The sequence below is a fragment of the Aulonocara stuartgranti genome (genome assembly GCF_965226115.1).
Source record: "Aulonocara stuartgranti genome assembly, chromosome: 6".
Taxonomy (NCBI): Eukaryota; Metazoa; Chordata; class Actinopteri; order Cichliformes; family Cichlidae; genus Aulonocara; species Aulonocara stuartgranti.
The window spans coordinates 21,029,790-21,055,412 of NC_138944.1; the positions used below are offsets into that span (position 1 = coordinate 21,029,790).

At 39.2% G+C, this 25,623-nt stretch overlaps 3 protein-coding genes across 7 annotated transcripts in view; 1 reads left to right on the top strand and 2 right to left on the bottom strand.

The window, feature by feature from the left end:
* Positions 1–1,083: 1,083 nt before the first annotated feature.
* tmem134 (transmembrane protein 134) lies at positions 1,084–9,688 on the bottom strand. Its single transcript, XM_082535257.1, has 8 exons — positions 9,493–9,688; positions 8,890–9,131; positions 6,974–7,041; positions 6,801–6,887; positions 6,656–6,732; positions 6,113–6,157; positions 1,561–1,614; positions 1,084–1,456 (listed from the first exon to the last, which is right to left on the bottom strand). The coding sequence occupies exons 2-8, from the start codon at positions 9,085–9,087 to the stop codon at positions 1,374–1,376; spliced, it is 612 nt and encodes a 203-aa protein (XP_082391383.1). The 5' UTR covers positions 9,088–9,131; positions 9,493–9,688; the 3' UTR covers positions 1,084–1,373.
* A 67-nt stretch (positions 9,689–9,755) lies between these two features.
* Positions 9,756–18,578, top strand: serping1 (serpin peptidase inhibitor, clade G (C1 inhibitor), member 1). Of its 2 annotated transcripts, none has more exons than XM_082535239.1 (11): positions 9,756–9,891; positions 13,123–13,170; positions 13,290–13,401; positions 13,495–13,644; positions 13,749–14,048; positions 14,177–14,398; positions 15,462–15,605; positions 15,697–15,900; positions 15,978–16,117; positions 17,627–17,849; positions 18,100–18,578. In XM_082535239.1, the coding sequence occupies exons 2-11, from the start codon at positions 13,123–13,125 to the stop codon at positions 18,345–18,347; spliced, it is 1,791 nt and encodes a 596-aa protein (XP_082391365.1). In that variant the 5' UTR covers positions 9,756–9,891; the 3' UTR covers positions 18,348–18,578. The 2 variants fall into 2 exon arrangements, with proteins under 2 accessions (XP_082391365.1, XP_082391364.1); XM_082535238.1 differs by lacking the exon at positions 9,756–9,891 and adding an exon at positions 12,702–12,813.
* Positions 18,579–18,637: 59 nt separating this feature from the next.
* doc2g (double C2-like domains, gamma) overlaps positions 18,638–25,623 on the bottom strand; it is a 66,082-nt gene continuing 59,096 nt past the window's right edge. For all 4 annotated transcript variants that reach the window (XM_082535242.1, XM_082535245.1, XM_082535244.1 and 1 more), the window contains exon 11: positions 18,638–21,465. In XM_082535242.1, the coding sequence (XP_082391368.1) occupies positions 21,326–21,465 (140 nt within the window). In that variant the 3' untranslated portion in view covers positions 18,638–21,325. The remainder of the gene's footprint in view (positions 21,466–25,623) is intronic.

Genomic DNA, 25,623 nt, shown 5'->3' on the forward strand with positions numbered 1-25,623 from the left:
TGTGTTAATCACAGGCTTAAAATTGGTTCTTTGCTTAGTTGTCTGTTACAGGTAGACCTAACACTGACTGATTTAGGTGCCTTTTTATGCTTGAATGATTCATAGGTCAGTATTTTAAATAAAAATCTATAAAAATGGTTAGATACAAGGACCGGTCTACTGCTCAAGACCAGTGTCTCTAAGCACATTTTTAATTTAAGCTGAATGATGAGACTCCTCCAGGGCAGTAGGTCCAAAAATGTTATCTACTATTTTTTTTTTTACTGTTTTAATTAACTTATTTTGTGGTGCATTTTGTAATATTTGCCAGCATAATGAAAATAGCCTTTTTGTTATATTTGTGACTAAAAATTTTATGTTAAAGTATTCTACATGTTTCATTTTACATTACTGTGAAATATAACCATATACCATCCAGAAATGATCACTAATTGACTTTTGCAATGTGAAGTTTATTAGTTTTTTTTAGTGTGTGCTCAAATATGGGACTTTTTCATATTTTAAGGCAATAGGATTTTTTGATGTATCCCGGTTCAGATCAAATTTCAGGCTTTTATCCTTAATAGCTTGTTCAGACAGGTTCAAACACGGCCTCAAAATCTGAAAAAGAAACATGCTGGAAGCAGGTCAATGGACCATTTAAAAAGAAAGTATTACATTTAAATTGAAAGTAAATTTAACAGCAATTATTACATATATCCAAACTTTGGACCATGAAATTGTATATAACAAATATATGTGTGTGTGTATGTGTGTGTTTGTGCAATCCTAATGCTTCTGTTAAATAGATTTGATCCATCAGCCTTTAAAAGCAGACCCAAAGCTACTTCTCAATTAGCCTTACAAATTGAATAAATGCGTAATACCTTTCAGAACAGTGGATGAATAGAGTGAGTAAACACGTTCTTAGAACCAAGAAATAGCAGAAGGTCAAAAATAGATTTCTCTGAAAAATGCACTCAATAACAGATGCAGAGGTAAATGCCTGATTTTGAACAATATAACATCTACATTTTAAATATATATTGTGAAATATATCATGATTTAAAGGAATGGCTTTTCATTAAAACCAACTGACACAAATTAAAATATACAACATTTTATTGTAATTTCACAGTCATCTTTCACTTAAAACAGAATACACAGGCGAGACGGTGGTCTTTTTGGTATACACATACAGTAATGTCAGTTCATGGAGTGGAAATATAGTGAAGGCGCTGAGTGGTAAAAGTAGGAGTGGTCAATATGTCAAACAAACCAAAAACAAAGAAAAACAACAAAAAACAGGTCAATATATCTTATGAGTGTCAAAATACCATTAATTATAACATAGTTGAAAGAAATGTAGTGAACATGTCTGGTCACATGAAATTTCATTTTTCAAAATAAGGTAGGTAGAACAGTTTGAAGCCTCTTCTACCACGGACTGCACAGCTGATGTAAATCACATGGTACACTGCGGGCGAACACACAGAATGGCAATATTAGCATTCATCAAAACAAAGCTTTGCACATAAAAAGACAAGTAAAAGGTTTAAGAGATAAAATGAACAAAATTACCTCCAGGGATAAACAGAAGAAATCCAGGAATGAAGAAAATAGCACTTGAAATACCTGTGGGGACAGTTTTATCAGCTACAGTCAAGAGAAAACACACACAACGCTTTGAGTTCTTAATTAGATTAAGAAAGTACTACTTAACTACCGGTCCATTTAACATTTACATGCTCTGAAACAGCCAGAAATGCTAAGTTAAATTAGAGGATTGATGAAGTTTGCCTGTACAGTAAATCTGAAGCTACAGCTGCATAAATATTGAAAATGACTAACTACTCTTTTGACAAGATTAACACGTTGTTGTTGGAAATCACTGCTTAGTTTTCTAACAACATTAATAAAAGGTGTGAACAAGAAGGTGAAAAAGTATCTTATGATTATAAATTATGTGGCTGAAAGGAAGGCATAAAAATGGAGAAATGGTAAATGGCCTGCATTTGTATAGCGCTTTTCTAGTCCATAGGACCCCAAAGCGCTTTACACTACATTCAGTCATTCACCCATTCACACACACATTCACACACTGGCGATGGCAAGCTACATTGTAGCCACAGCTGCCCTGGGGCGCACTGACAGAGGCGAGGCTGCCGGACACAGGCGCCACCGGGCCCTCTGACCACCACCAGTAGGCAAACATGGGGTTAGTATCTTGCCCAAGGATATTTGACATGCAGCCAGGAGGTAGCCTGGGATCGAACCACCGACCTTCTGATTAGTGGCTGACCTGCTCTGCCACCTGAGCTACAGCCACCCCAGAAATGGACACCAGAAACAGCCAAACTACAAATTCCTAATATATAACCATCAATATCGATGGTATTTTCACTTTAGTTAGGCAAAATTTAAGTGGTGGTATCAAAGATTTCAGCTGTAGCTCAATCTGTGATATTTGCAGCTGCCTGTGGGAACAGCAAACCACATTTATAACTACAGCTCACAGAATTTTGTTGTAATTTTCATAAACAAACCAGGAAATAATTGGCCGCTTTCCTTCACTATGTGATCTCATTTTATGTTGCACATGAAAGGAGTCTGAACAGTGTAAAACACTTGAAAAAAGAATGCTTGCACAGCTGGGCTGCACTTACAGACTTTCTGGTTATAAGCAAAAGGAAAAAATAGTGCATACTTTACAACATTTTAAAGTACATGTCTAAAAGTACATGTCTAAAGGCCCCTATAATTAGATGGAATTTTATTGGATTTAATTTAAAACGACACTGTAATTAGATTTACCCACAAATACTTAAAGGTAGTTACACAAGAATAAGGGGGTAACGAGTCAGTTTTTCACACGAATTATACTGCAAGTAAATGTAAGTAGTGTGTAAGTAATTTTAAGTAAGTAAACAATTTAGTGGGAAAACAAACAGACAAGCTTGAGCCATATTATGCAGCGGCTTGATCTTGCCTAACTTGTTTTTCTACAAAATTACTTATTTAAAATTACTCATGCAGTACTTAAAAACGTACTTACACTCTACTTAAATTTACTTGCAGAGTATAATTTTGCTTTGTTTCCTGTAAAAATCTGGCTTGTTACCTTTAAGTATATAATTATATTGTAATTTCAAATTAAATACATTGAATTCCTTTTAGTTACAGGGTAAATACTCTCTTTGTGATTATAAGGTGTTACTAAATAATGCAATACTTGAGCCGTATGCACAATTACTATTATGCTAGTTCATTTGGAGGCAGATGGTGACTTAGCAGATGTACATTTTAAAGAAAATCTTAAAGGGGTGAGTAGAATAATTCATCAACTAATGTATGACAAAATAGCACAGAAGTTGATGCAGATGTGATTAATAATGTGTTGCTAACTTTCAAAATTCTCTACTTAAAAAAAAGGGGGTAAGAGAGCTCCCCCCTACCCACCCACAATTCTTGTGGTGATGATGCTCAAGAAAAGGCTTGGGAGCAGTGATAAGAGCATGAATTGCTCTGAACAGGACTCGGGGTTATGGAAGTATGCCCAGTCAACTTTAGATAAGAAAGTTCTTAAGCAGATTTTACAGCTTAATTGCAGAGATGCACCTGCTCCTGTAGCTACTTATGAAAGGCAAATTGATCTAATCTCATCTATTTTGACTCTGGTGACATTTTCTTAATATGTTGTGGGTGAGCTCATCCCAAAGAGCACATTAATTGCTTGATTTCTGCCTCAAGCTGGAGAGGAGACACTCTATACAAAAAAGGCAGACACGACTAATTTAAAGTGCCTAACTCGCGGTGAGCATTTGAAGCTGATATTCGTGGAATGTGTTGACCAATTTAATGGGAGGTGCTGATTTTTGTAAAGGGGAAAAGCAAGGCTCATTTGATCTGAAAAGACTTTTTAAAACTTGCCTGACAGACTTTAATTCATTATGAATCCTGGTTGTACAGCCAAAGAAATTCTGAATAACAGTTCTGAACATATAGATACTTGATAAAATGCGCTGGGTTTGGACAGAAATACAAGATGAGAAGTATTGAACACTCAGCTTTTTAGAGGTTTGGAGGCAGAAAAATCAAAAGGGACACTACTAATCAAAGACAAGGCAAGAGAGGTTCAAGATAGTTAAACATGTGACACACAGAGCCACTACCGGGCCCAGCAGACCTCTGCACTATATGGAATGTGAAGTGTGATCTCATTCAATACAAACTTATCGCAAGCATGCAGTCAGAGCATTGCACTAGGGCTGCACAATTAACCAAATTTGAAACTCAATCACAAACATGATTGACCAGTGCTGCAAATGCTTGTTCTGTCAATTGAGTACAAAGCAAAAGTAAATCAAGCGCCCCTTAAATCAGTGCCTCATCACGTGCCTGCATAAATAACGAAATTCAAATGTCTGGTAAGGCAGAAGGTGAAGAGCTTGCTCCTTGAAGCAGATCCTCATCTGCTGTTTGGTAATACTTCAGATTTAGCACAAGAGATATTAACCAAGAATACTTCATACGCAAGGAGTTTGCACTGCAAGGCAACACGAACTAAGTTATTCAACCACCTGCAAACACACCACAAGAGTATATGAATAGATGAAGGCCAAGAAAAACAATGCAATGTTTGCTAACATGAATCATCCAATGTCAGCTCATGTCCATAAAAGCAAGGGTGGATACGACACATCACAGTATCCACCCAGCTCACAAAGACATACCGAAATCACCAACCAATTGAATTCCATTTGGCCAAAGATAGAAACACAGTGAGTAATGGAGGGTTCAGAAAAAATGGTCAACTTACTGGAAAAAAGATATTTTATTTCCACAAGATTTTTCCAATGTGGCAAAGCCTGTCCTGTCTGCAAAACATTGCAGGTATAATGTGGAGGGATACACAGCTGTGGACTACTATGAACTTTATTCACACCCATACTACACTTACAATGATCTAACTAAAGATTTCCCTGACAGTAAGAAACAGTGATTCTTGTATAGGTTTGTTGCTACATTACAAACATTCTGCTGACAACATTGTGTGTAGTAACAATGCGTAAGCTTGAAGAAGTTATTTTAGAGGACAAGTAGAAGTTTTAGGTGTTCTAGGTGAACTTGTGATCACCGTCTACAGCCTAAACCTTAAGCCATCTGTCATTTCCAAGTGCAAATGCTCCTTCGGTTCCCAGAAACTGAGGGACTTTTCAGCTGAATTTAAATTATCAGGGTGGCTGTTCCCCCAGGTGTAACCATAAAGTAAAACCTCCAGGCATCCAAGAAAAAGAGGATTTAAAGAGGTTCAGTGGAGTTTGAGGTTAGCGGGAAGTCGGCCAACTAGTTGCTACAAAGATTATGCACCATGTTATCATTTATTTACAAAACCCCCCAAAAATGTTCAGATGCTGAAGATGCTGAGCGAGGGTTAAATTGTTCTCAACAAAAGCAGATGCTGACTGAGACAAACCATCATGGCAAGTCTGAGATGACCCCTATGCACTAAGGTCAGACAGCATGAAATATTTGCACTTTTCACTTTCAAGTGTAGGACAGTTATCTACCATGGATATAATAAAGCCACCGGTTGCTAGGGAAACATGTGTTTTCTGACTGGTTGGCAGTGGTTGTTGGAGGAGATTGAAAACCTCAGAGCGACTACTTTGGCTGGATTATCACCTTAATTGTCATAAGGCGGTACAAAAAACAAAGAAACAAGCAAAAAAGGCCCACTGTACATGATTCTTGTTATGATTCTGTCACTCCAGTCGTAAAAGCAGACAGACTGTGAGATCTGGACTAAGAACTATACTGTCCTGTAGCAGGCAAGGACTATGGCAGCTTTCTGTGTGTTCTTTTGTGTGTCAAGATAACACAGAGATCCTCCCACTTGTGGGAAAGCACACCAGCACTAATGGACTCTAATAAAAACATTCCATTCTGAATTATACTATTTAATCCACTATATAAGTCCTGCATTCATTCATGTTTGGTCTGTTTATGATTTGAAAGAAGTTGAGAAGTGACGCGCTTCTTTGTGTATGCTTGCATTTGGACTAACATGCATTTCTAAAAAACAACAACAACAGTCTAAATGCTTTGCATGTCAATATTTTATCTTCCTTACCTGCACTTGGATTGAGCTGTATGACAATACCTGTGAAAATAAGAGCTAAAACAAAAACAGCACAAACATTATAGGTTTGAAAGGTTCTGTTTTTATTAGTTTGGTTATTCCGGCAATAACTCTGTCATAATCTGTTGATCAGTGCAGGGGGACAAAGTTCACTGTGCAAAGTGCCAAGACTATCATTGCCTGACACAACACGGAACAAACTACCTGGTGTAGCATTGCAAAACAATTTGGAGTGGTGCCTTTGTGTTAATGTTAGAGCGTCATTTTGAAGTGAACTTAGAATCAGAAAGAAGAGGTGTGTTTGTCCTTTTCGACTGCAGTCATTTAACTGGAGATTAGCAATTCTTTTGAGTTTAAAACCAAAATTAAATTAAAATCACTAAACCATCTACAGTGGGAGCAGGCAGCCCTTGTTACTGTGATGCTCCCACAGCCAAAATGAATCAGGTAAACATGAGAAAAACAAGTTTCTCTCAGTAAATTGTTCTGGTTTGTGTGTTTCATACTTAATAAGTAACAAAAACATGTACTTACCAACTCCAGTGATGAGGAGAAGGAATGAAGAGAGAACAACCCTTCTGTTTTTCTTCACCAGCGGATGGGACACCCACCTAGGCGAAACGTGTTTTTAAAGTAACCGTGTTTGTTATGCTTCTCCGTGAGAGAAGACCGAACTTACCCGCAGCAGTGCGCAGAAAGCTGCGTGACTGAACTCAAGGTGCTGAAGGACCACTGAGAGCTGCAGTAAGACAGCGTTGCAGGGTCACTGTGGAGAAAGCAGAAACACGCTTCATCTCACATTCACAGAAGAAGCAGGGAAAAGAAAAATCACGCCTGAACTACAGAGCCCACCTGATTTTGAAGAAGTTATTGAAAGAGGAATTCCCGTTGTTGCCCAAGGCGTCTTCATTTTCCAGATTCTAAAACAAGAGGAGATGGTGGATGTCATATAAACGGCAAAGAAAAATGTATAGCTCGCAGAGAGGAAGCAAAAGTAATACTGTTATTATAGTCGCTGTTTTTTTTTTCCTATTTCTTAAGGACGTGACTTTCAGATATGTTCATCTGCTGTAGAAATTTATTAGGCCTCCCACTTCTTCTTTTGTCCACACATGCCCAGTTTGTCCAGTTTTATTTTTGAGGACACACTGCACATCATGCTAGGAATCTTCTTGTTGGTGCCAAATGTTTATTTCATTGTGTTAAACTGTGTTATCTCTGGCATTGCTCATATATTCGCCAGAGGAAATGGGAACAAATTATGTGTTTGTGTGACAGGCTGCTAGGAATGAAGTGCCAGGAAATATCATTTAAAACTGGTTCTTTGCTAAGTTGTCTGTTAAGTGTAGACACAGTACAGGCTCATGCCTGGAGTTAGATACTGCTTTTATCCTTGAATGATTCAGGCAGGCAGTGTAAAGTGGAGAAAAAAAAACTGGAGAACTAATACCTAACACCACTTTGCTGCTTGTAAGCAAAATAAATAGAAATGAAGGGCAGCTCAAGACTTTTGAACAGTAATCTACAAGAGTCACTGGCCTTCACAAATATGTTGTGACACGTTTAAAATAGTTCTTTTCACACGGTTAACAGCCCAGCTCCATCACATCTTACAGATTCCATTTTACCAGAACTTACTGTATCTATGTGTGTTTCCATAAATCCCTCCTTGACTTTCATAACTTGAACAGCCACACTTGGCACACAAGCCCAACTTAGGCATCTGCCAATTGTTTTTTATATCACATATTATGATTTTATTATGTTGCCTAGCTACCGCCAGTCACAAAATGACCAGTTTTAACTTTTATGCTCCTATAACACATTGTAAAAACATCCTATTGTTTTAATTTCATTGCAATAATGTCTCATTCACATCCACAAAAGTTTAATTATGCATTCAGTATTAGGATGGATGAGGGTGCCTAGCAACCACCTAGCAACAGGCTAAAATGAGCAGCTTTTACTGTATAAACAATATCTACCACCACTACTTTTCTTAAACTTTTCTCAGTGTTGGTAACTATATCTGTTTGCAGCAGAACAGCACAAAGAGATCACAGATAATTGGTGTGTACAAGTTGTGCTAATACAGCACTGTGCTGTCAGTGTCAGTCTTTGTGGCTCCTACAGTTCTCCAGAGTATAATGGGAGGCAGAGCCTTGAGCTACTAGACACATCTTTTGTGGAAATAGCTCCCAGTTTAGGCTGTGGACAGACACCCTCTCTCTTCCTTTCTTTAAGGTTGAAATATTTCCTTTTTTGAAGATTACAGTCAGAGCTAGATGAGGTAATGCAAAATTTAAAAAAAAAAAAATGCTGCTTTATGTTCAAGCTGCTAGCAGAAGCTCTCGTGAAGCCTGCTCTTTCACTCCACATAGATTCAAATCATCTCATTGTTACACGTCATTAAAATTGTGTGCTCCCAAGGTTTATTTCTTTTCTTCTTTATTCTTTGCCATCTTTTCATGCTCTTGTTTTCTTTCTTCTTTTGTTTCATTTCACTGGCTGCTGCCGATTGCTGCCCACCTTAAGCCTGGATCTTCTCTTTCAGTCCTAAAAATGATAAGTTAGCTGTCTTCCTTGCTCACAGGGACTTGCTGAATTCTTGAGTTTGTAGCTACGAATTCGTAGTGTTGTTATAAAAACACTACAAGCTAAAACTGATACCAATCAAAAAGGAATTAGACAGCCTCTCACTGGAAATGTAACAGCAACATGAAAACAGAAATGCAAACAATGTTTTGTATCTCTTGTGTGCATGCTACCTGATACTTGAGGTTAGTGGGTTCAGGGGAGGCGGCAGCAGGTGAGGGATGATTCTGAGGTTTGGAGAAACTCAAAGGGCCAAATGTCATCTCTCCTCCTTCTCTGTCCTTCCATCCCTGCGGCTCTCCGTCAGTCACAACCCCCTCCTCATCTCCCTCCAGCACAAACGCATCGTCGATGGTAAACTGTGTTGCCATGGTGATTCCCTCTTACACCCTGAGGTCCTGTAGCCGGATGCTCACTGTGATTTAAGAGTAATAACGAATGTTTTATGGATTTTTAATCCCTCAAACCGCAGGAAACAGCCTGTGAAAATACTAACTCAGCAGCTGCTGAGTTTTCTCTCACCAATCACAGCATTTCCCTTTAAACGTTTAAAGTTCGCTCATACATGCTACACTACATAAAAACTAAATAAAGTAACTCCACCACTTTCGAATTAGTTTAAAAGGCGAAAACAGCTGCCGTGCTGCCTACACGTAACAGCGGATGGGATCGAGGCTAAGTACAACAGAGCAGAGGCTACACGGCTTTCCTGTAGGTCTCTGCCATTGTTTGTCCTCATTCTTCTGTCCGATCAGATGACCAGGAGGAAAACTTACTGTCTTAAGTAAATCCTTTCTCCTGCGAAGAAACTTCGACTTCTGAACTTTGTTCGGAGACGAGTCACATTTTTGTAAGCCCTGGAAAAAGTGGTTTTAAAGCCTTCTGTTAGCAGTATCTTAGTTTTTCTTCTGTAGTGCGACTTCTTTAGAAGTTTGGATTCTCTTCTTTTTTTTTGGCAACCGGCAATCGATTAGATACGACTGATTACGCCCAAAGCGCTCTCTTCGCGTGCGAGCCAGGGCGCCGAATCGAGTGTCGTTTTATCGATCGATCCGCTAACTTTTGTTATGAAGGAGAAAAAACTCAAGAAACTGGGTCAATCATTACAATTTATGAAATTCCTACGAAAAAATAGATGGCAAAGCATTACATAAGTCACTCGAAATTTCTCTACAGTAAGTGGAAATTTTTTAGTTTAAAGCATGAAATTGTGAGACAATAATTCAAAAAGGCATTCACTGTGTGCGTGTGTGTATGCTGAATAATATAAGATAGCTAAAACAGATTAACGAATAAGTTAGGATAAATGATAAATACGATAAAATGAATAGGAAGAAACTGAAAAGAAATGAACAAACGTAAGTCACACAGCTGTCACATGATGTGTGTGCAGCTTTTTGTTGCAAGTTAGAGATATGTTATATAATTTAATACAATGCATCTCGTTAAAGATGGTCACGTTTGGTTCTCACTAACTTCCGGGATAGTATAGAACTAGCAAAGCTGTATTTTATTCGACGCAGTTTGTCAGTCTTCTTTCATAATTTTGATCAAGTGTAAAAACACAGTAAATATAAAAAAAAAAGATTTATTTTATTAAAAGCACGAATCAATTCAAAAACATCTTGACCTTGGTTGTTTAGGGCAAAACCTATCAGAATATCAACAAAAGTGTATGTTTGCATATTCGTGTTCATGGACTGTGGTCATCTAATGGAGGAAAGGCATCCTGTACCCACAAGCCAGTAATATATTACCAAGGCTAAATAATGTCAATTAAAGAGCTGGAATCTATTTTGTGCGTTTTTATCTTTTGCTTTTAATCAAACAGCATTCCAGCTTTTCATTTACTGGAGTTTTAGTGTATTTTGTTTTAACATATTCAATATTCATTAGCAGTGCACTTAAGAACTGATAACAACAAATCAGCTAAATTAATGTATTCTCCATTTGGATATAAACACACATATAGATTTACTGGATCTTTGTATTTACATGCATAATAAATTTGGTAAAGCTGCCTCTTCTCCCATAACTAGAATGATTTTTTTTAAAGGCTCTAAGGAAGTATTTATTTTTATATATAACTTGCTTTGAAATGTCTCCAGTTATGGGTATGCTGATGAAGAGGCAAACCAGTTGAGATAGTCGACACACTACAGTGAAAAATTAATATTTCACAGGACTTGATGCTGTCCAACGCATTCAGGTGTGTGTTAATGCAATGCCATATTCCCTCAAGTATTAGTCATCTCAGCAAATCACCTAAGGCCAAACTGTGTGATGCTCAGAGAAACTGCAAAATACTGCACGTCTTAGTTCATAAAAATACAATAAGACAAAGACTCAACAACAAAGGTTTGCCAGGAGAAAGCCTCTTTTCTCTAAAAATAACATGGTAGCATCTGAACAAACAACAAAACGCACGCGACATTATCCTTTGCACAGATTAAACCAAAGCAGAGATGTTTGGCCATAATGCACAGAGACACATTTGTTGAATCCCAAACACAGCATAGCAGCACAAGTACCTCATACCAGCTGTAAAGCACAGTCGTGGTGAGGTGATGATTTGGGCTTGGGTATGGACACTTTGAAGCCACTGAGTTGGCCATTTAACTCCTCTGTACACCAGAGTCAAATGTGAGGCAGTCTCTTTGGCACCTAAAGTCCAAACTGGGTTATGCAACAAGCAAGTCTACAACAGAAATGCTGAAAAAGACAAGAAATCTTATTCTTATTAAAATGCTGTGGTGAGACCTTAAAAGCACTGTAAACATACGAGTGCCTGTAAACCTCAATGAACCAAAGGGACTTTGTAAAGAAGAGTGGGTCAAAATTCCTCCACAACAATGTGAGAAACTGATAGTTATACAGAAATTGTGGTTCTACAAGCTAATCTGAATCATGGGGTGTACAATTTTTTCACAGTACTCTGTGCAGGATTGCATAGAGTACTGTGAAAGCTGCCTTTGTTACATGACTGTAAAAGATGCAAGAGAGCCAGTTTCCAAAAATGGTAACACTTAACTGTAACCGATTTTATTGGCAGTTTTGTTGGGTTTTTTGTATGTATGTTTATTTGTTTTAAAATGATTTTCATATTTTATGTGTTGGGTAACATCCCAATCCCAAATAAATTAAAAATTATATCTCAGCAAAAAACAACAACAAACAAACAAACACTTGTTCATTCATTCAAAACCAAGCACAAGAAAATCCAATAAATAATAATACAAAAAATTTGATTAGGAAATAAAAGTAATGTAGAGAACCGTTGAGTAAACTATGCTTCAGATTAGGTACACCACCTATACCAGGTTTATCTATATTAATGAAATAGCAGTTGTTGTTGTTGTTTTTGTTTTTCCACTGATATTATATGAGGTTTTTGTGGCTCCATGTTGTGGTGCTTTGCACCTGAGAGGATCCACAAATCTTTCTGCGGTTGTGTTTAGAAGGACATGTAAAAAACAATCTGCCAAATCAAACATGCAGAGCTGCCCACCGTCTCACCCCTTTGAGAATTAGGAAGCAACCGAAAAAAACTTTAAAGTCGTTCTGTTGTAAGATGTTTCTACACAAATAGTAAGTAAAGTAAAGATGTCGCCTGCCAGTTAGGACAAGCTGGGTTTTTACTTTTTTATGTCCTTGTTTCTCTACCCACCACAACCTTCAGCAAACTAACATAAAAGGGAGTGAAACTGTCTGTCTTCCCCCATAATACCCGTGTTTCATTTTTCTTAGCTGAGATGATGTGTTTTGCAAATTCTGCACTAAAGCACTGATACTAGAAGTAATGAAATTTATTTGAAATTATGTTTGAAGGTGAAATAAACACTGAAATTTGAATATTTTCACTTAGTACCTGTTGCCAACATGTGAAATCATGTGATTTCCAACAAGTCAGAAGACTTGCATTATGCAAACAAACATCTCTAAACCAACAATCACAGATTAGTCATTGTTGGTTGCAGTTCAGGCGAGCAGATAGTAAGAGCTGCTGGTTGCAGTGGACACTGGTTCAATGTCAGAGAAACCTTACTGACAAATACTCGTATCAGGACCGAATCTGGACGCACAGAAATTCAAGAGCTGTAAGTTATATATTTGCATGTGTGTGTGTGTGTGTGTGTGTGTGTGTGTGTGTGTGTGTACGACTAACCCAACTCGAATATGTTCAGCTACTTCCTAAAATATGTAAACATATCTGACATGAACAGGAAAATGTGCATATGTGTCTTTTGATTTTTGGAAATCTAACGAGGCAGTGAAATCCTTGTAATTACAACAGTTTAAGAAACTTTGAATGCAGACTGATATCACTACTTCACAGACTGCGCCACATATTGATCTCTCCTCCGGCTTGGTGCCACATTAATTTTGAAATCCTCTCTCGTTTGCAGATGGGACAAAAGGCCACACTTTGCTTCCTCCTGCAGCTCATTTTTGAGGTAAATCTGAAGTAGTGCAGGACAATATCTTTACTAATCCACAGAAACTTAAATGGCAGGTGTTTTGTCTCTTAAATTTGTAAAGGTTTCATTTGATGTCTTTCTTTCCTCCTGGTCAGCTGTCATCATGCACACAAATCAGGGTGATACCTGACTCTACGCTGGAGCTTCCCTGTCTCCCAGCAAATAATCACTTCATCGGAGTGGAAGCAATCACATGGAAATTCAATGGTTTTAAACGGCTTCTGTTTTTAGTGTGATGCAAATTTTTGCTGCTTTTATGTACATATATGTATATAACACATGGCCTTCTTTAAACTACAGGTGCCATCCTGCTTCAAAACTATAAGCCCGTCGCTTCAGACTTTTCCCTCCGCTTTCAGTCTGTCACTAAAACCAAAGAGGGCACGTACGAGTGTCTGTTAAAGGGGAGCGATATGGAAATAGTACGAAGGTTTGACGTCATAGTTGATGGTGAGACTCTTTCGTCATCATACGACCACTTTTAATTTTACAGTTAGTGGAGCAACGAACAATAAAGTGTTTGCTGTTTGTCTGCTTTTTGTTTCTTTTTGCAGAATTCACTGACTATCAAATGAAAGTATTTACAAAGTCAGATGTTAAACTCCCTTGCAATATCCCAAGTTCCAGAGAAGTCAGCGCCAATGCACTGTGGTTCAAAGAAAGTGCAAACGGAAGAATAAAGTTGAATCTTGACGATGACTCCGCAGATGATAATAAAAAAATAGAGCTGATTTTTCCACTAGACCACGATCAGAGCATCATGGTCATAAACGCTGGCATGGAGGATGCTGGTATTTATGAATGTGAACTGGATGATGGAAAAAAGCTGAGCTCTATAAACCTTACTGTGGAAGGTAGGGGGCTTGTCAAATTTAATAGAGATTTAATAGATTTAATGATTTCCACTGCGCGTTGAGTCAGTAAGGGGGGGGGAAAGGATCGATTAGTTGCATAAAACATTTTTATTTATGATTTGTTTCAGTTTTAGCTCCTCCTACAGCTCTTCCTCACACATGCCAAGGCTCCACCTCACCATGGGAGCCCTGCCCGGAGGAGAACAGCCGCACAGCAGAACCCATACTGAAGGAGTCCATGACAGAGTTTTCAATGAAGCTGTATTATTATCTCAGAGAAATATATCCTTCTGGCAACATGCTCTTCTCTCCTGTCAGCATCGGTGGGGTGCTCTCCCATTTGTTGTTAGGTACGAAAAGAGAGGCGAGTCGCTATTTTAATGTAATCACGTTGCAAATGTTTAGCATTCATCATGTTCTCCACTGAATCCTTTAAAGTTTTCCAGTTTCATGCATCACCATGTTAAATTTGAGATAAACCAACCAGATAAACCTGCAGGTAAAAAGTTAAGATACCTTTTTATGTTTCAGTTCGGCAGAATTTTAGAGGGTGAATTAATACAGTAATGAACAAAGCTAAAGAAATAACAGGTTACAGGTTGATATTAAGTTCCTCTTCCAAAAAAATTCTGTTTCTGAACTGGTCTGGCTTTCGTTAGGTATTATTGGTTAACGTCTTATGTGGTTAGCTCTGTGATAGACCTTTCCAGGATGTGCCCAGCTTTTAGCCCTATGACAGCTGAAGAAAACGAGTAGAAGATGATCGATGATTGGAAATGAACTGAATGGATGTTTTGAAGTGTAACTCAAAAATAGAAATGATGCTGTGATCATACAGCACTGCAATCTTCTGTGAATGTCCTGGACTTACAATGTTTCTGAGCTCATCAGCGTAACTAGTGAAACTGTTTATTTGACCACTCCTAATATTCCCGCTCTCTCCCTGTGTTGGAGAGTGTTTTATATATGAAGCCTAAGGATGGCCCGTTTTTCTTCTATTATGTCTTTTGACCAGATGTTATGAGTTAAAAAAAAAAAAAAGCTTCCAAATGTAAATGTTGCACCTGAAATAATCTTCAGATCTTTCACCTGCTGAATTTATTAAGAAATAACAACAACAACAAAAAAAAGCTCACAGCTGTCCACAGCACAGTGCATTTTCCCATTACATTTAAGACATTTAGAGGGCTGTGTAAAGGTCATGCCATATTTTTTTCTTAAACTAAAGGAGCCCCTGGAGTAAATGTTTCAAATAACTGTGACTTAAAAATGTTTTGGTACACAGCTAAAAAGACAAAAAATACACCAGTGTCTCAAAAATCTATGGATTCAACTGTATTTTTAAAATCAAACATGGCTTGCAGCTTCCTATAATGTACTAAACGTATTGTTATTGTCTAATTGTACCTTCAGGTGCAAGGAACGATACCCGTAAGGCCATTGAGAGCGCTATCTGCGTGCCTCACGACTTCCACTGCGTTCACTCCCAGATGAAGAAGCTGAGAGAGAAGCTGGCCGGCTCCCTGCTGATGGCCTCTCAGATCTACTATAATTCACGTATTACTATCACAGTGTGAAGTATATCACAGAGCAGAAAATCACAGATCGTAAGAGATAAAATGATTTCTATTTCGGCTCTCCTCCTTAGACATGAATCTGAGTGAGTCCTTTACCGACCAGTCGATCCAGTTTTATGATGCGGAGCCCACAAAGCTGCTGAATACCACTGAGGAAAACACACAGATGATCAACAGCTGGGTGGCAGAAAAGACCCAAAATAAAATCACAAAGTTGCTTGACTTTGTCCCACAAAGTTCACAGCTGATCCTGCTCAACGCCGTCTCCTTCAGCGGTCAGTAAACTGTGCGCACACCTTGTGCACATTTCAAAAATGTGGAGACTGATAAATTGTGTTTACGTGTGTTTTAGGTCAGTGGAAGGTCAAGTTTAACCCAAACAATAAAAAAGGATATTTCACAAAATTTAATGGTGATGTGGTAAGGGTGCCTCTTCTCTATCATGACAAGTACATGGCAACTATGATGTATGATCCTCACCTAAAGGCACAGGTAAGGAACAAACCACCAACTGACACTTTTCACAGCAATATGTGTCTAAATTCTACACAGACCTTTCTGCCACAGGCAACAGAAGTGACATCCTGTCTTCATCGATTCCTACAGGAAACATGCGTGTTATGTTTCTTTAATGTTGAGCTTTTCATCTTTAATGCACATCTAAACTGCTCTACTAACTCACAAAACATACAGTTTGAACAGTAGCTTTATGTTTAAATTTCATCTGTCATTTTACGGTTATTTTAATTTTATATCACAATTACTATGCAGTTTATTCCTGTATAAGTAAATATACTAAAATACTTCAGATCTATAGCATTCAATTTCCTGTTCCCCAAAGGGTCAGTTTCTTGTCTCTAGTCTTGTCTCTTGAGCTATGACAGGTATCAGAGTCGTAACCAGAATCCAGCATCTGATAGTCCATGATTCCGGCGACCTGCAGTCCTGTGCAAAAGTCTTGAGCCACCTCTCCTTTCCTTATATTTTACTTCCAAGGAACCAGACGGTATCATTTTTTAAAGTGGTCTGCAGCTCTCCAGGCTTTCTGAAGGTCCCTTTATAGTTTTTCTTTGGACATCGGTTGCTTTTTCTTTCACTCATTTTCAGTCCAGGCCTGTGTAACTGACCATTTTCATAAGAATGCTATTACTACAAAAATGGGAAAAGTTTTTTTGTTCCTCAAGCCATTTAACACTGACCATTGAAATGAACAAACAAGTAAAGAAACAATTTTAAATTCTATCTTCAGGCACAAACACAATTTGTATATTTTTTTTGTTGACTCTATGCAAAATAACAAAGATAACACAGTTATAAGAGCATTAAATAGTATTTTTGCACCAACAAGGTGATTCTAAAAAAGCTTTTATCTAAAGGGTTGGTGTATTTCAGCATGCTGTGCAGTGTGCCCTTAAAAAAAAAGAGGAAAATGGACAAGTGGAAGACCAAAAAACAAAAGCTATCTATGTTTCCTCAGAGAGTTCAGGCTGTGTTGAAGAATAAAAGCACATTTTGACTTTCAGGCACGTTAGAATTGTACAAACTCAGTTTTTGTCATATATATCATATTTTCATTATATTGCTAAACATTTTCCAAGGAAAATGAGCGATGGCTCAAGACTTTTGCACAACAGTAGATATCTTTAAGTTGATAAACACGTCGGTGGCCTCAGTGCACCGTGGTTTTGCTCAGATGAGTTAGAGAGTCAACAGTTACTAAATTTACTGCACCACTGGTGCATTTTCTTTTTTCACTCCTTACAAAACAATACACAGAGAATATTTCCATCTCATGGACAACCAGATGACTTAAACAAAGTTAATGCCAGCCAAACAGTTACAGGCACTGATACTATCATGCGTATTACGATGATGAGAAACATTTTTTTACATCTCAGGTTTATTTTAAATGCCAGTGGTAAAAACAGATGGTCTCATAATGATCTCTTTTGTCACTTATTAACACTTCCAGTATTTTTTTTTATCTTTTTTGGCCAACAGGTGGCGAGGTTTGCCCTCACAGGAGACAGCAGTCTTTACATCCTGCTGCCTTCCACCAACACAGAGGCAAAGCTGCAGGAGATCGAGCAGAAGATGACCGACAGGACTGTGGTTCAAATGATACAAAACATGAAAACAGCATCTCCTCAGCATATTGAGGTCACTCTGCCCAAAATCAAACTGAATTTCCAGCCGGAAATGAACACGCTTATCAAGAAACTAGGTTGGTTCATCTTCTGTGCTCTCTTCTCTTTCCAACCCAACATCTGACCTTTTTTTGTATTACCAAAAATAAACACCACCCATGCCTTCATCCTGTGCAGTTTAGCTAGCAGTAAACATTAGGTTCCCATTTATGAAATATGTCTCTACGTTTGCTTTTTGATCTCAAAGCATCTCCACCACATGCTTGGCTCTCTTACCTGCTTTCACCCTCACTACTACCTTTTCTGTACTTTTCACTCCCTTTCCAGGACTGTCAGTGCTTTACGAGGGTGCCGACCTGTGTGGCCTCTACCCTCAGGAGAAACTGTTCCTGGACGACGCCAAACACAGAGCCTTCCTCGCACTGACCGAACAAGGAGTGGAGGCCGGCGCTGTCACCACCTTGTCGTTCTCCCGCTCCTTCCCTTCCTTCTCAGCCCTGCGGCCTTTCATCATGCTGCTGTGGAGTGACCACACCAATGTGCCGCTCTTTATTGGCAGGTTGACCGAGCCGTGAGAGGAGAACATAACGAGGGATGGGGAGTAAAATGTGCAGGAAACGACAGGCAATGTTTAACAAAGGCTGCTTTGCTGCTGTGTTTGAAGTAATTTGAAGAATTTTTCTGAAAATTCAGTTGTTAAGAATCAATATTGCTTTAAATAGTCTAGTTACTAAAGTGAGCAGTGACTTGTGGATTTGGATTATCTTCCGAGATGATGATAAATAAACACATATCTACACAACACACATGGTGCTTATCTTATGTTCTTGAAGAATCACATGTTCAAAGGAGGACAGACGCCCACTGATACAGCTCTGATTTATTTTGAGAAGTACTTACACAAACCCACCACAGGATGGCAGCCATACTGTGTGATTGACATGGACAGTGAATACACAGGGACTGCAACAGTGATTTTCCCATCTCATTCCCTCCTCAGCCCTCCCACATCATCACCACTGATAATAATTCAAGGAAGACGAGTGTCAAAATCGGCGACAGTAAAGGTTTTTTGTTCGTTAAAGCGAGAGCTTGCTCGGAAAAGCGAAGCGAACTGAGCAAAAAAGATACCCTGAATCGTCGTATTCACAAACAAATACACAGATGGCGAGGAGTCTGAATGCATGGCACGTCGGCATTCAGAACGATCAGCTAAGGTTGCACTCTATTATACAAGCTGATGGGGATTGCTAAACATGCAGCTGTACTGCAGATTGAAATGATTACATAAGCAAAGCAGGGTCAATAGACAAAGAGTCAGAAAATTCAGTGACTGTAAACAAAACGAACAGATCCAGAGACGGAAACAAATAACCCCCCAGCCAGAAATGTGAACTCTATTTGATCACTGCCAACCAGAAATGTATCCTTAATGCCTGGATAATACGATAATGTTGTTTTGGTTTGATTATCTCACTGCTGACGTGCTGGGAGTCTCAATGTGCATAGACAGAGTGCAGAATAAACCTACCACCCTTTCCCAAATCTTACTGACATTATTTAAGCTCTGAATGAAAATATCCTGAAGCCTAAAAGTGTTTTTTATTAGTGTCCAAGCCCTTTATTCTTATCCTAATCCAACTTTGGAGGATCTACTCTCTCTCTCTCTTTTTTTTTTTGTTTTTTTTGCTGTCAGCAATCAGACATTCACAAGGTTATCGAAGGACACCAAGAATATGAGCAGCCAGATCGATTCAACAGTTAGAAAACTCCCCGAGGCCACTGACCCACCGTGCATGTGCTTCTCTGAACAAGTGTATGGCCAGAGCTGCTGTGACAGATGAACCAGGGGACGACATCTGATATCCTGGCAGGCATGTAGATAAGTTTTATATATATGAAAATGCTGAAATGTGCACAAAGATCCACGGCATGCATGCAGCTCGATGAAAATGGGATCTTATTGTTGTTGGATCTGTGCGTTTCCACTGACCCTGAAGGATGTAATCCCCCTTTACACCGAGAGGTTAAATTATAGGAAGGCTCTTGTACCAAAAGCAAAGTTGTATCTGAACAGGAATTCCTGTGTTTAATAGACGTGTAGATGATTTAGAAGAGACCTGATATTTAACAGGTCAAAAATAACGGGACAATCAGACGAAACACTGACTCCGTCTGATGGCTGATCTCACCTTCAGCCAGATGTCTTCTACCAATATCGAATGTCTGAGGTCGTGCAGATGTGGGTTAGGGAACCTTTTCGAGCTGTTTATAAAAATCAGATAACCGAACTAATCAAATTCCTGTATCTTTAAATTCAAAATATGTGACACCGCACTGACGAAAGAAGATGTTGCATAACTGGTGTTTCTGTTGGAGCAAAAATTACAGTCACTGAGGTAAACTGTCTTGAATCCAGATGAAATTTGTTTCAGAAATGCTGCAACACAGTGCAGGATACTCTGAAAGACATCGTTTTGCCTGCTGTGGACACAGCTTTGGGCTTTCATCAGACAGGAGCAGTCAAAGGTTACGCACCACAGTATTTGCCTTTCTTAAAGTTGCTCTTTTGGCTTTCTGGCAGTGGGAGACAGAGATAGCAAAGGCCTGGAACAAGTGGCCGGGCGCACTCGCACCACTGAGGCCTGCGGTGGTAACAGAGGATTTCTCTCTTTTGTCCTTTTTTAAAAAACATTCCCTCGCACCTCTGCGCTTCTGAATTCGGATGGAGACGTTTTGAATGGGGCATGACGTGAATACAGATTAACAGACGCTGCACAGGCAGAAAAAGCAGGCACTCATAGTCTCACAGCCTTCACGCACGCGCACATTTTGACACATTATCGTCTCATGTGAAGGTGGATAAAACACCACTGTCACCAGAAGACAATGAAAATACATAAAAACAATGAAAAGGTAAAGGTAGAAATCCACCGAACGGATCTTTTTGTGCTTTATAATACGGTGTGTTGTTTTGCATTAGATAGACATCCACGAAGATAAGAGACTTCTCACGACAATCATCCTTTCGTAACATCCCTCCCCCCCCCCGCTCCTGCATCTGCGTACCACATAATGAGTCACAAAGGGTGCACATACTGTCAGGTACTTTCACTGAATGAATTTTGAGTGCATTAGTCTCAAATCTGGTCATTATGCATAAAATTTGAATGGACATGAGCAACTTCTACAATACAGTACGGTCTAAAGCACAATTTAGTGAGCTTTGTTTTGTTACGTCAACACTTTAATGAGGACATTGTCACAATTTGGTTTACCTTGGAAAAGAAAAGTATTCAGATTACACCTTATTACCATCACTAATATTAGTATGAATATCATATACTAATACTCTGCGCCGTATTTATTGGCAATATGAGACAGATTTTAATCAGTATTGTTATTGCATGTTTTATCCTTTGTTCTTATTTCTTCCTTACTCACATTCTGTTATCGGCCATCGTTCAGTGAGACATAAATGTGTGTGTGTGTGGTATAGTGCATTTGCATGTGTGTGCATTTATGCGTTTGTATCATGAATATCTTGTATAATCTAGTCCGGTTTGTCACTGCTTGGGGCTCCTTGCTGCGTGAGCGTATGCCAGTACTCGACTTTCTTCCCTTTGTTTTTGAGACACTCGAACCAGTGTCTGAGTCTCTCTCCGCTCGCATTGATGCCCAGCTCCACTCCTCCTGCAAACACAGAGAGAGAGAAGCAGAGGAAACAGAGAGGAGTCAAGAGGCGAAGGAAAACTTGTTTGCTGGTGAGGACGATAAAAGGAGACAAAAACTGGGAGGAGGTGAAGATGACTAATAAGGAAACAAAATAACTAACAAACTAAAGAAAGAAAAATTTGAGTTTGCTTTTCATTTTTTTTAAAATACTCTTTATGAATCTGAAATTCCTGATCCTTTTAGCATAGCTATCAGAGGGAAAACAATCACAACACTCACTTATGTGAAATGTTTGCAGGGACCAAAGAATGGTCCAGATCTTTCTAAAGAGCCCCCAAAAATCTGGGAAATACTGGATCATCCTTACCAATGCACTGTACATTATCCTGGGACCTTACAAAACATTATCTTTACAGTTTAAGTAACACATTTCTCATGAATTGGAGTGGCAGTGTAGAGTGGAATATAATCAAGTTCAGTACCTCAAAATTGGTACATTAGTACAAGGCGTGTTTAAAGATTGATTGAATCTACCAACAAAAAGCAAAAAAACAAAGCATCTCTGCTTTAAATTTTACCCCTGTCTGCTCCTAGATCTTCTCCTTGTGAAGCACTGTGAGCATTAAGGCACATCTGCTATGCTTGGACTGCTCCCCAGAAGTTCCAAACATAACGAGAGTTAATCGTCCAGTTTTAGCGGTCATTATTGGGGAAGCCTGCAGACTCCAAGCTTGAAGAAGGGGCATTAGTTAGGAGCACAAGCAGGAGCATATGCTCACAGCTTTATCAACTCTTTCAGGGTTTTGCATTGTGAATTTGCTCCAAAGGAGTCCAACTGGACCACAATTTGTGTCCCGAGGCTTCAAAAGAAGAACCATAACTGCACACAGCTTTAGTTATGGAGCTCGCCCTCGTGCCACCATCCACCTACCAGTGCTGGGTAATCACATTACAGTTTTCTTCAAAGTAACGTGAACTGTGATGAATTCAATAATTACACCTACTGTAATACTGTTACAGATGTTAGTGATTAATGATCATCAAATGCGACTTTTTCCTCCTAAACATTTCCCTAATCAGCTGATTTCAGTTGGGCAGGGAGTGGACTGCAGCCTTTGAGAGGTGGCATATGGATGTTGCTTTTATTTTTATTTTTTATTGCATGATAAGAACAATAGCCTGATCGTAAAGTGCAGATTGCATCCAGGACAGAAGCAGCTACCCATTGCTTGTGATAAGAGAGCCAATGCTCTCTGTACAGACAGCATGCTAACACAAAGCTAGCCAAGAACACAGAGTGAAGTGTAGGGATGGGAACTGATAAGAATTCAGTGCTGCCGATTCCATTACTGATTCTCCTATTGAGTTCTCACTGGCTCTGCTTTGAGAGTGACCACCATCGCTAAGCAGCATGTCATAAATGCTACATTTATGCAAATTTCTCTGTAAAACGACCTGAAACACACTGTCTCATAATTACCATTTAACAATATAAACTGAGGCTACACACCAACACAAATGCCAATCCTAACGAGGACACACATGTGATCTTTCTCTTAGTGTTTAGGTATGAACACAAAGTTAACAGCACAAAGCAAAGATGAGAACCAGCACAGAGACTTTCAAGTGATTCTACTGTAGAAACATGAACAGGTGGAAAGGAAAGCTGCAGCCTGACCGATCATCAGTTTGTTACCTGTTGAATTTAGGGTCTGGCTGCTTGGCTGGGGTCAGCATTCACTCAGCTTTATCACCACTCTGGGTTCTTGGCTAGCTTAGCGTTAGCATGCTGTCTACAGGATGCAGTTTGGACTTTATCATTGTGCTCTTGTCCATTTGTACAATACAAATAATGCTAATCTCCATATCCACTCTACACACTATTTTCCACCTCCTGAACATTAACTGAAATCACCTGATTGTAGCTCAAGTGCAACTGAAAAGATAAGTTGATAGGCAATGACTGATCAATACTGATTGATAGGAGAGCACACTAATAATCCCCGTCCCTAGTGAAGTTAAAGCTGAGTGTATGTATGCTGCCCCCCAGCACAGCAGCCAGAGCAAAAACAGCAATGATCAGTCAGTCTTGCAAGACTTTTGTCTTATGTTCTAACAGAACACCACTGTGGCGATTGCTGTAAAGTGTTTTTGGGGTTGTTGACTTTGTACTCATATTTAAACACTAAAAGAAAGGTCTCTGGTGTCCTTATTGAGACAGGAATCTGTGTCAGTGTTTAGAAGGTAAAATGCATCTCATGCTATGCTAAATGAGTAACACAAGAGTAATGTAATTACAACTAGTTTTTTCTCCAAGGACTGATTAATGCATTACTTTTAAAAAAGTGACAAATACCTTCTTCTGAGTAGTAACCCCAACATGGCCACTAGCATGACCACACACATAGCACAATCATCGTAGCTCTGAGATCCAGCTTCTAAATGTGATCATCCTTCCCAAAATATAATTAAAAGTGTGAGGAAGGAAGGGAATCCAGTGTGGGACAGAGATGAGCAATTGCAGATCATAGTTAGACTTCCAGGAAGCAAGTCGAGGAACACTCAGGGCGAATCATAACTACATGACCTTAAGAACAGCAGCAATATTAATAAATGTATGTTTTCTGTGAAGAAGTGCAAATCAGTTGTTGTTGGGGTTTTTTGTTTTTTAACTTTGTTGTTAAAAAGTAATCTTTAATAATATTTAATTAGGAACAGCCAACAATGCATTATATTAAAATTTATGTAAATATCTTTGTTTGCTGCCAGACTGTCATGTAAGGACAGAAGGAAGCAAAAAGGCCTTCATGTCAAATTTTCCCTGACGGAGAGAAAGAGAAATTTAAGGTAGCTGGAAAATAACAATAAATTGAAATTTTGATGACTGATTTTACAAGAATTGGATGCGCTGGGAATAAACAAGTGGAGAAACAAGAAATACTTCAAGTGAGGTAATGGAGCCACTGGAGGAGGAGCGCAACGTATGATAAAGCTGCACACAGCTGTCACGCTGGGGATACAAAGTCTTTCTCTTGGCTGTGATTGCATAAGAGTGCCTCAGAAACTGACAGCCATGAGCAAACAAAGCTCGGTTTTTGATCTACGCCTTTTCTGAGCACGGGACCGAGCGTCGCCTGAGACGCTGCTGCTGGGAGGAGAAGAGGAGCGATCTACAGATCATCCCTCGCTTTCCTCTCACAGAATCATGCAACTTGTAGAACAGGTCTAAACCTGTTGACAGAGTTTCGATAGGATAATCACGCACAACACTTTGTCAGTTTCGCTGCACGCCCCCGCAGCACTCCCACCACCTCCCAACAGTGATCGATGGAGTGTTCCCCGGGCCCGCTGGCTGATAGTGACAAACGAATGGCCAGCCATCCTGACACACACTGGGGGATAGAAGAAGGATGAGGAACTGGAGCCGGGGGGAGACGTGGCGGCTGACGCACAGGCTGGTGGGCTGGTGCGTGCCAAAACTCGCACGGTTTTACCCCTGCTCTCTCCTCACTTCTCCTCCGCTGCAGATCCCTCTCATTAAACCCCACCAGCGGATGAATAACTGCTTGTGGTGAACCAAGCATTTAGCAGAGCCATAGATCTGAAAGAATCAATAGGCGTCAAAGTTCCTACTGAAACACTGAACTGCATCTGAATTTCTCTGTTCCACACAACTTTCCAATCCTTTTATGGGTGGAGGCGTGTCCAGCAGTGTTTTTGGGCCATCAGATCAACAGTTTTACAAACACCAACCTATTAATGTTCGATCACTCAAAGTCCCTCACAGGACTGACACCTGTAGGTGAACACGAGTAGGTGAAGGTAAATTAAGGTAAATAAGTGTTTAAAAGAGAAACCATTAAAACTTGCTGTATATTAAATTACATTTGACTTTTTAAGCAAGCATGTCGCATAGCTTTATATGTTAAATATTAAGCTTATTAATTTGGGTAACCTGATCTTATCCCTCATAAACATCAAGCAATAATTAAAGTCTTTTTTTTGTATGTGTATACATTCAAAGCTCTCGACTTCCACAGTTTTAAATGCAACATGTTCAAATACAACACATTTTAAATGAAAAGCACTAAGGGAAGCACAGATGGCTTTAAAATTTCTAAAGGACACTTTTTACCTGCCCTCAAAATTTGAACTGGAGCTTGATTTGATGGCAGC

What these genes read in the sequence shown, in the direction of transcription:
- tmem134 (XM_082535257.1), bottom strand. Translation starts at nt 9,087, where the DNA reads ATGGCAACACAGTTTACCATCGACGATGCGTTTGTGCTGGAGGGAGAT. An exon ending in TCTCCTCATCACTGGAGTTG is followed by an intron (nt 6,158 to 6,655) that starts GTAAGTACATGT and finishes TTTTTGTTTTAG; the next exon opens with CTCTTATTTTCACAGGTATT. An exon ending in TCTTCTGTTTATCCCTGGAG is followed by an intron (nt 1,457 to 1,560) that starts GTAATTTTGTTC and finishes GTTCGCCCGCAG; the next exon opens with TGTACCATGTGATTTACATC.
- serping1 (XM_082535239.1), top strand. Translation starts at nt 13,123, where the DNA reads ATGGGACAAAAGGCCACACTTTGCTTCCTCCTGCAGCTCATTTTTGAG. An exon ending in AATCACATGGAAATTCAATG is followed by an intron (nt 13,402 to 13,494) that starts GTTTTAAACGGC and finishes TTTAAACTACAG; the next exon opens with GTGCCATCCTGCTTCAAAAC. An exon ending in CACGCTTATCAAGAAACTAG is followed by an intron (nt 17,850 to 18,099) that starts GTTGGTTCATCT and finishes CTCCCTTTCCAG; the next exon opens with GACTGTCAGTGCTTTACGAG.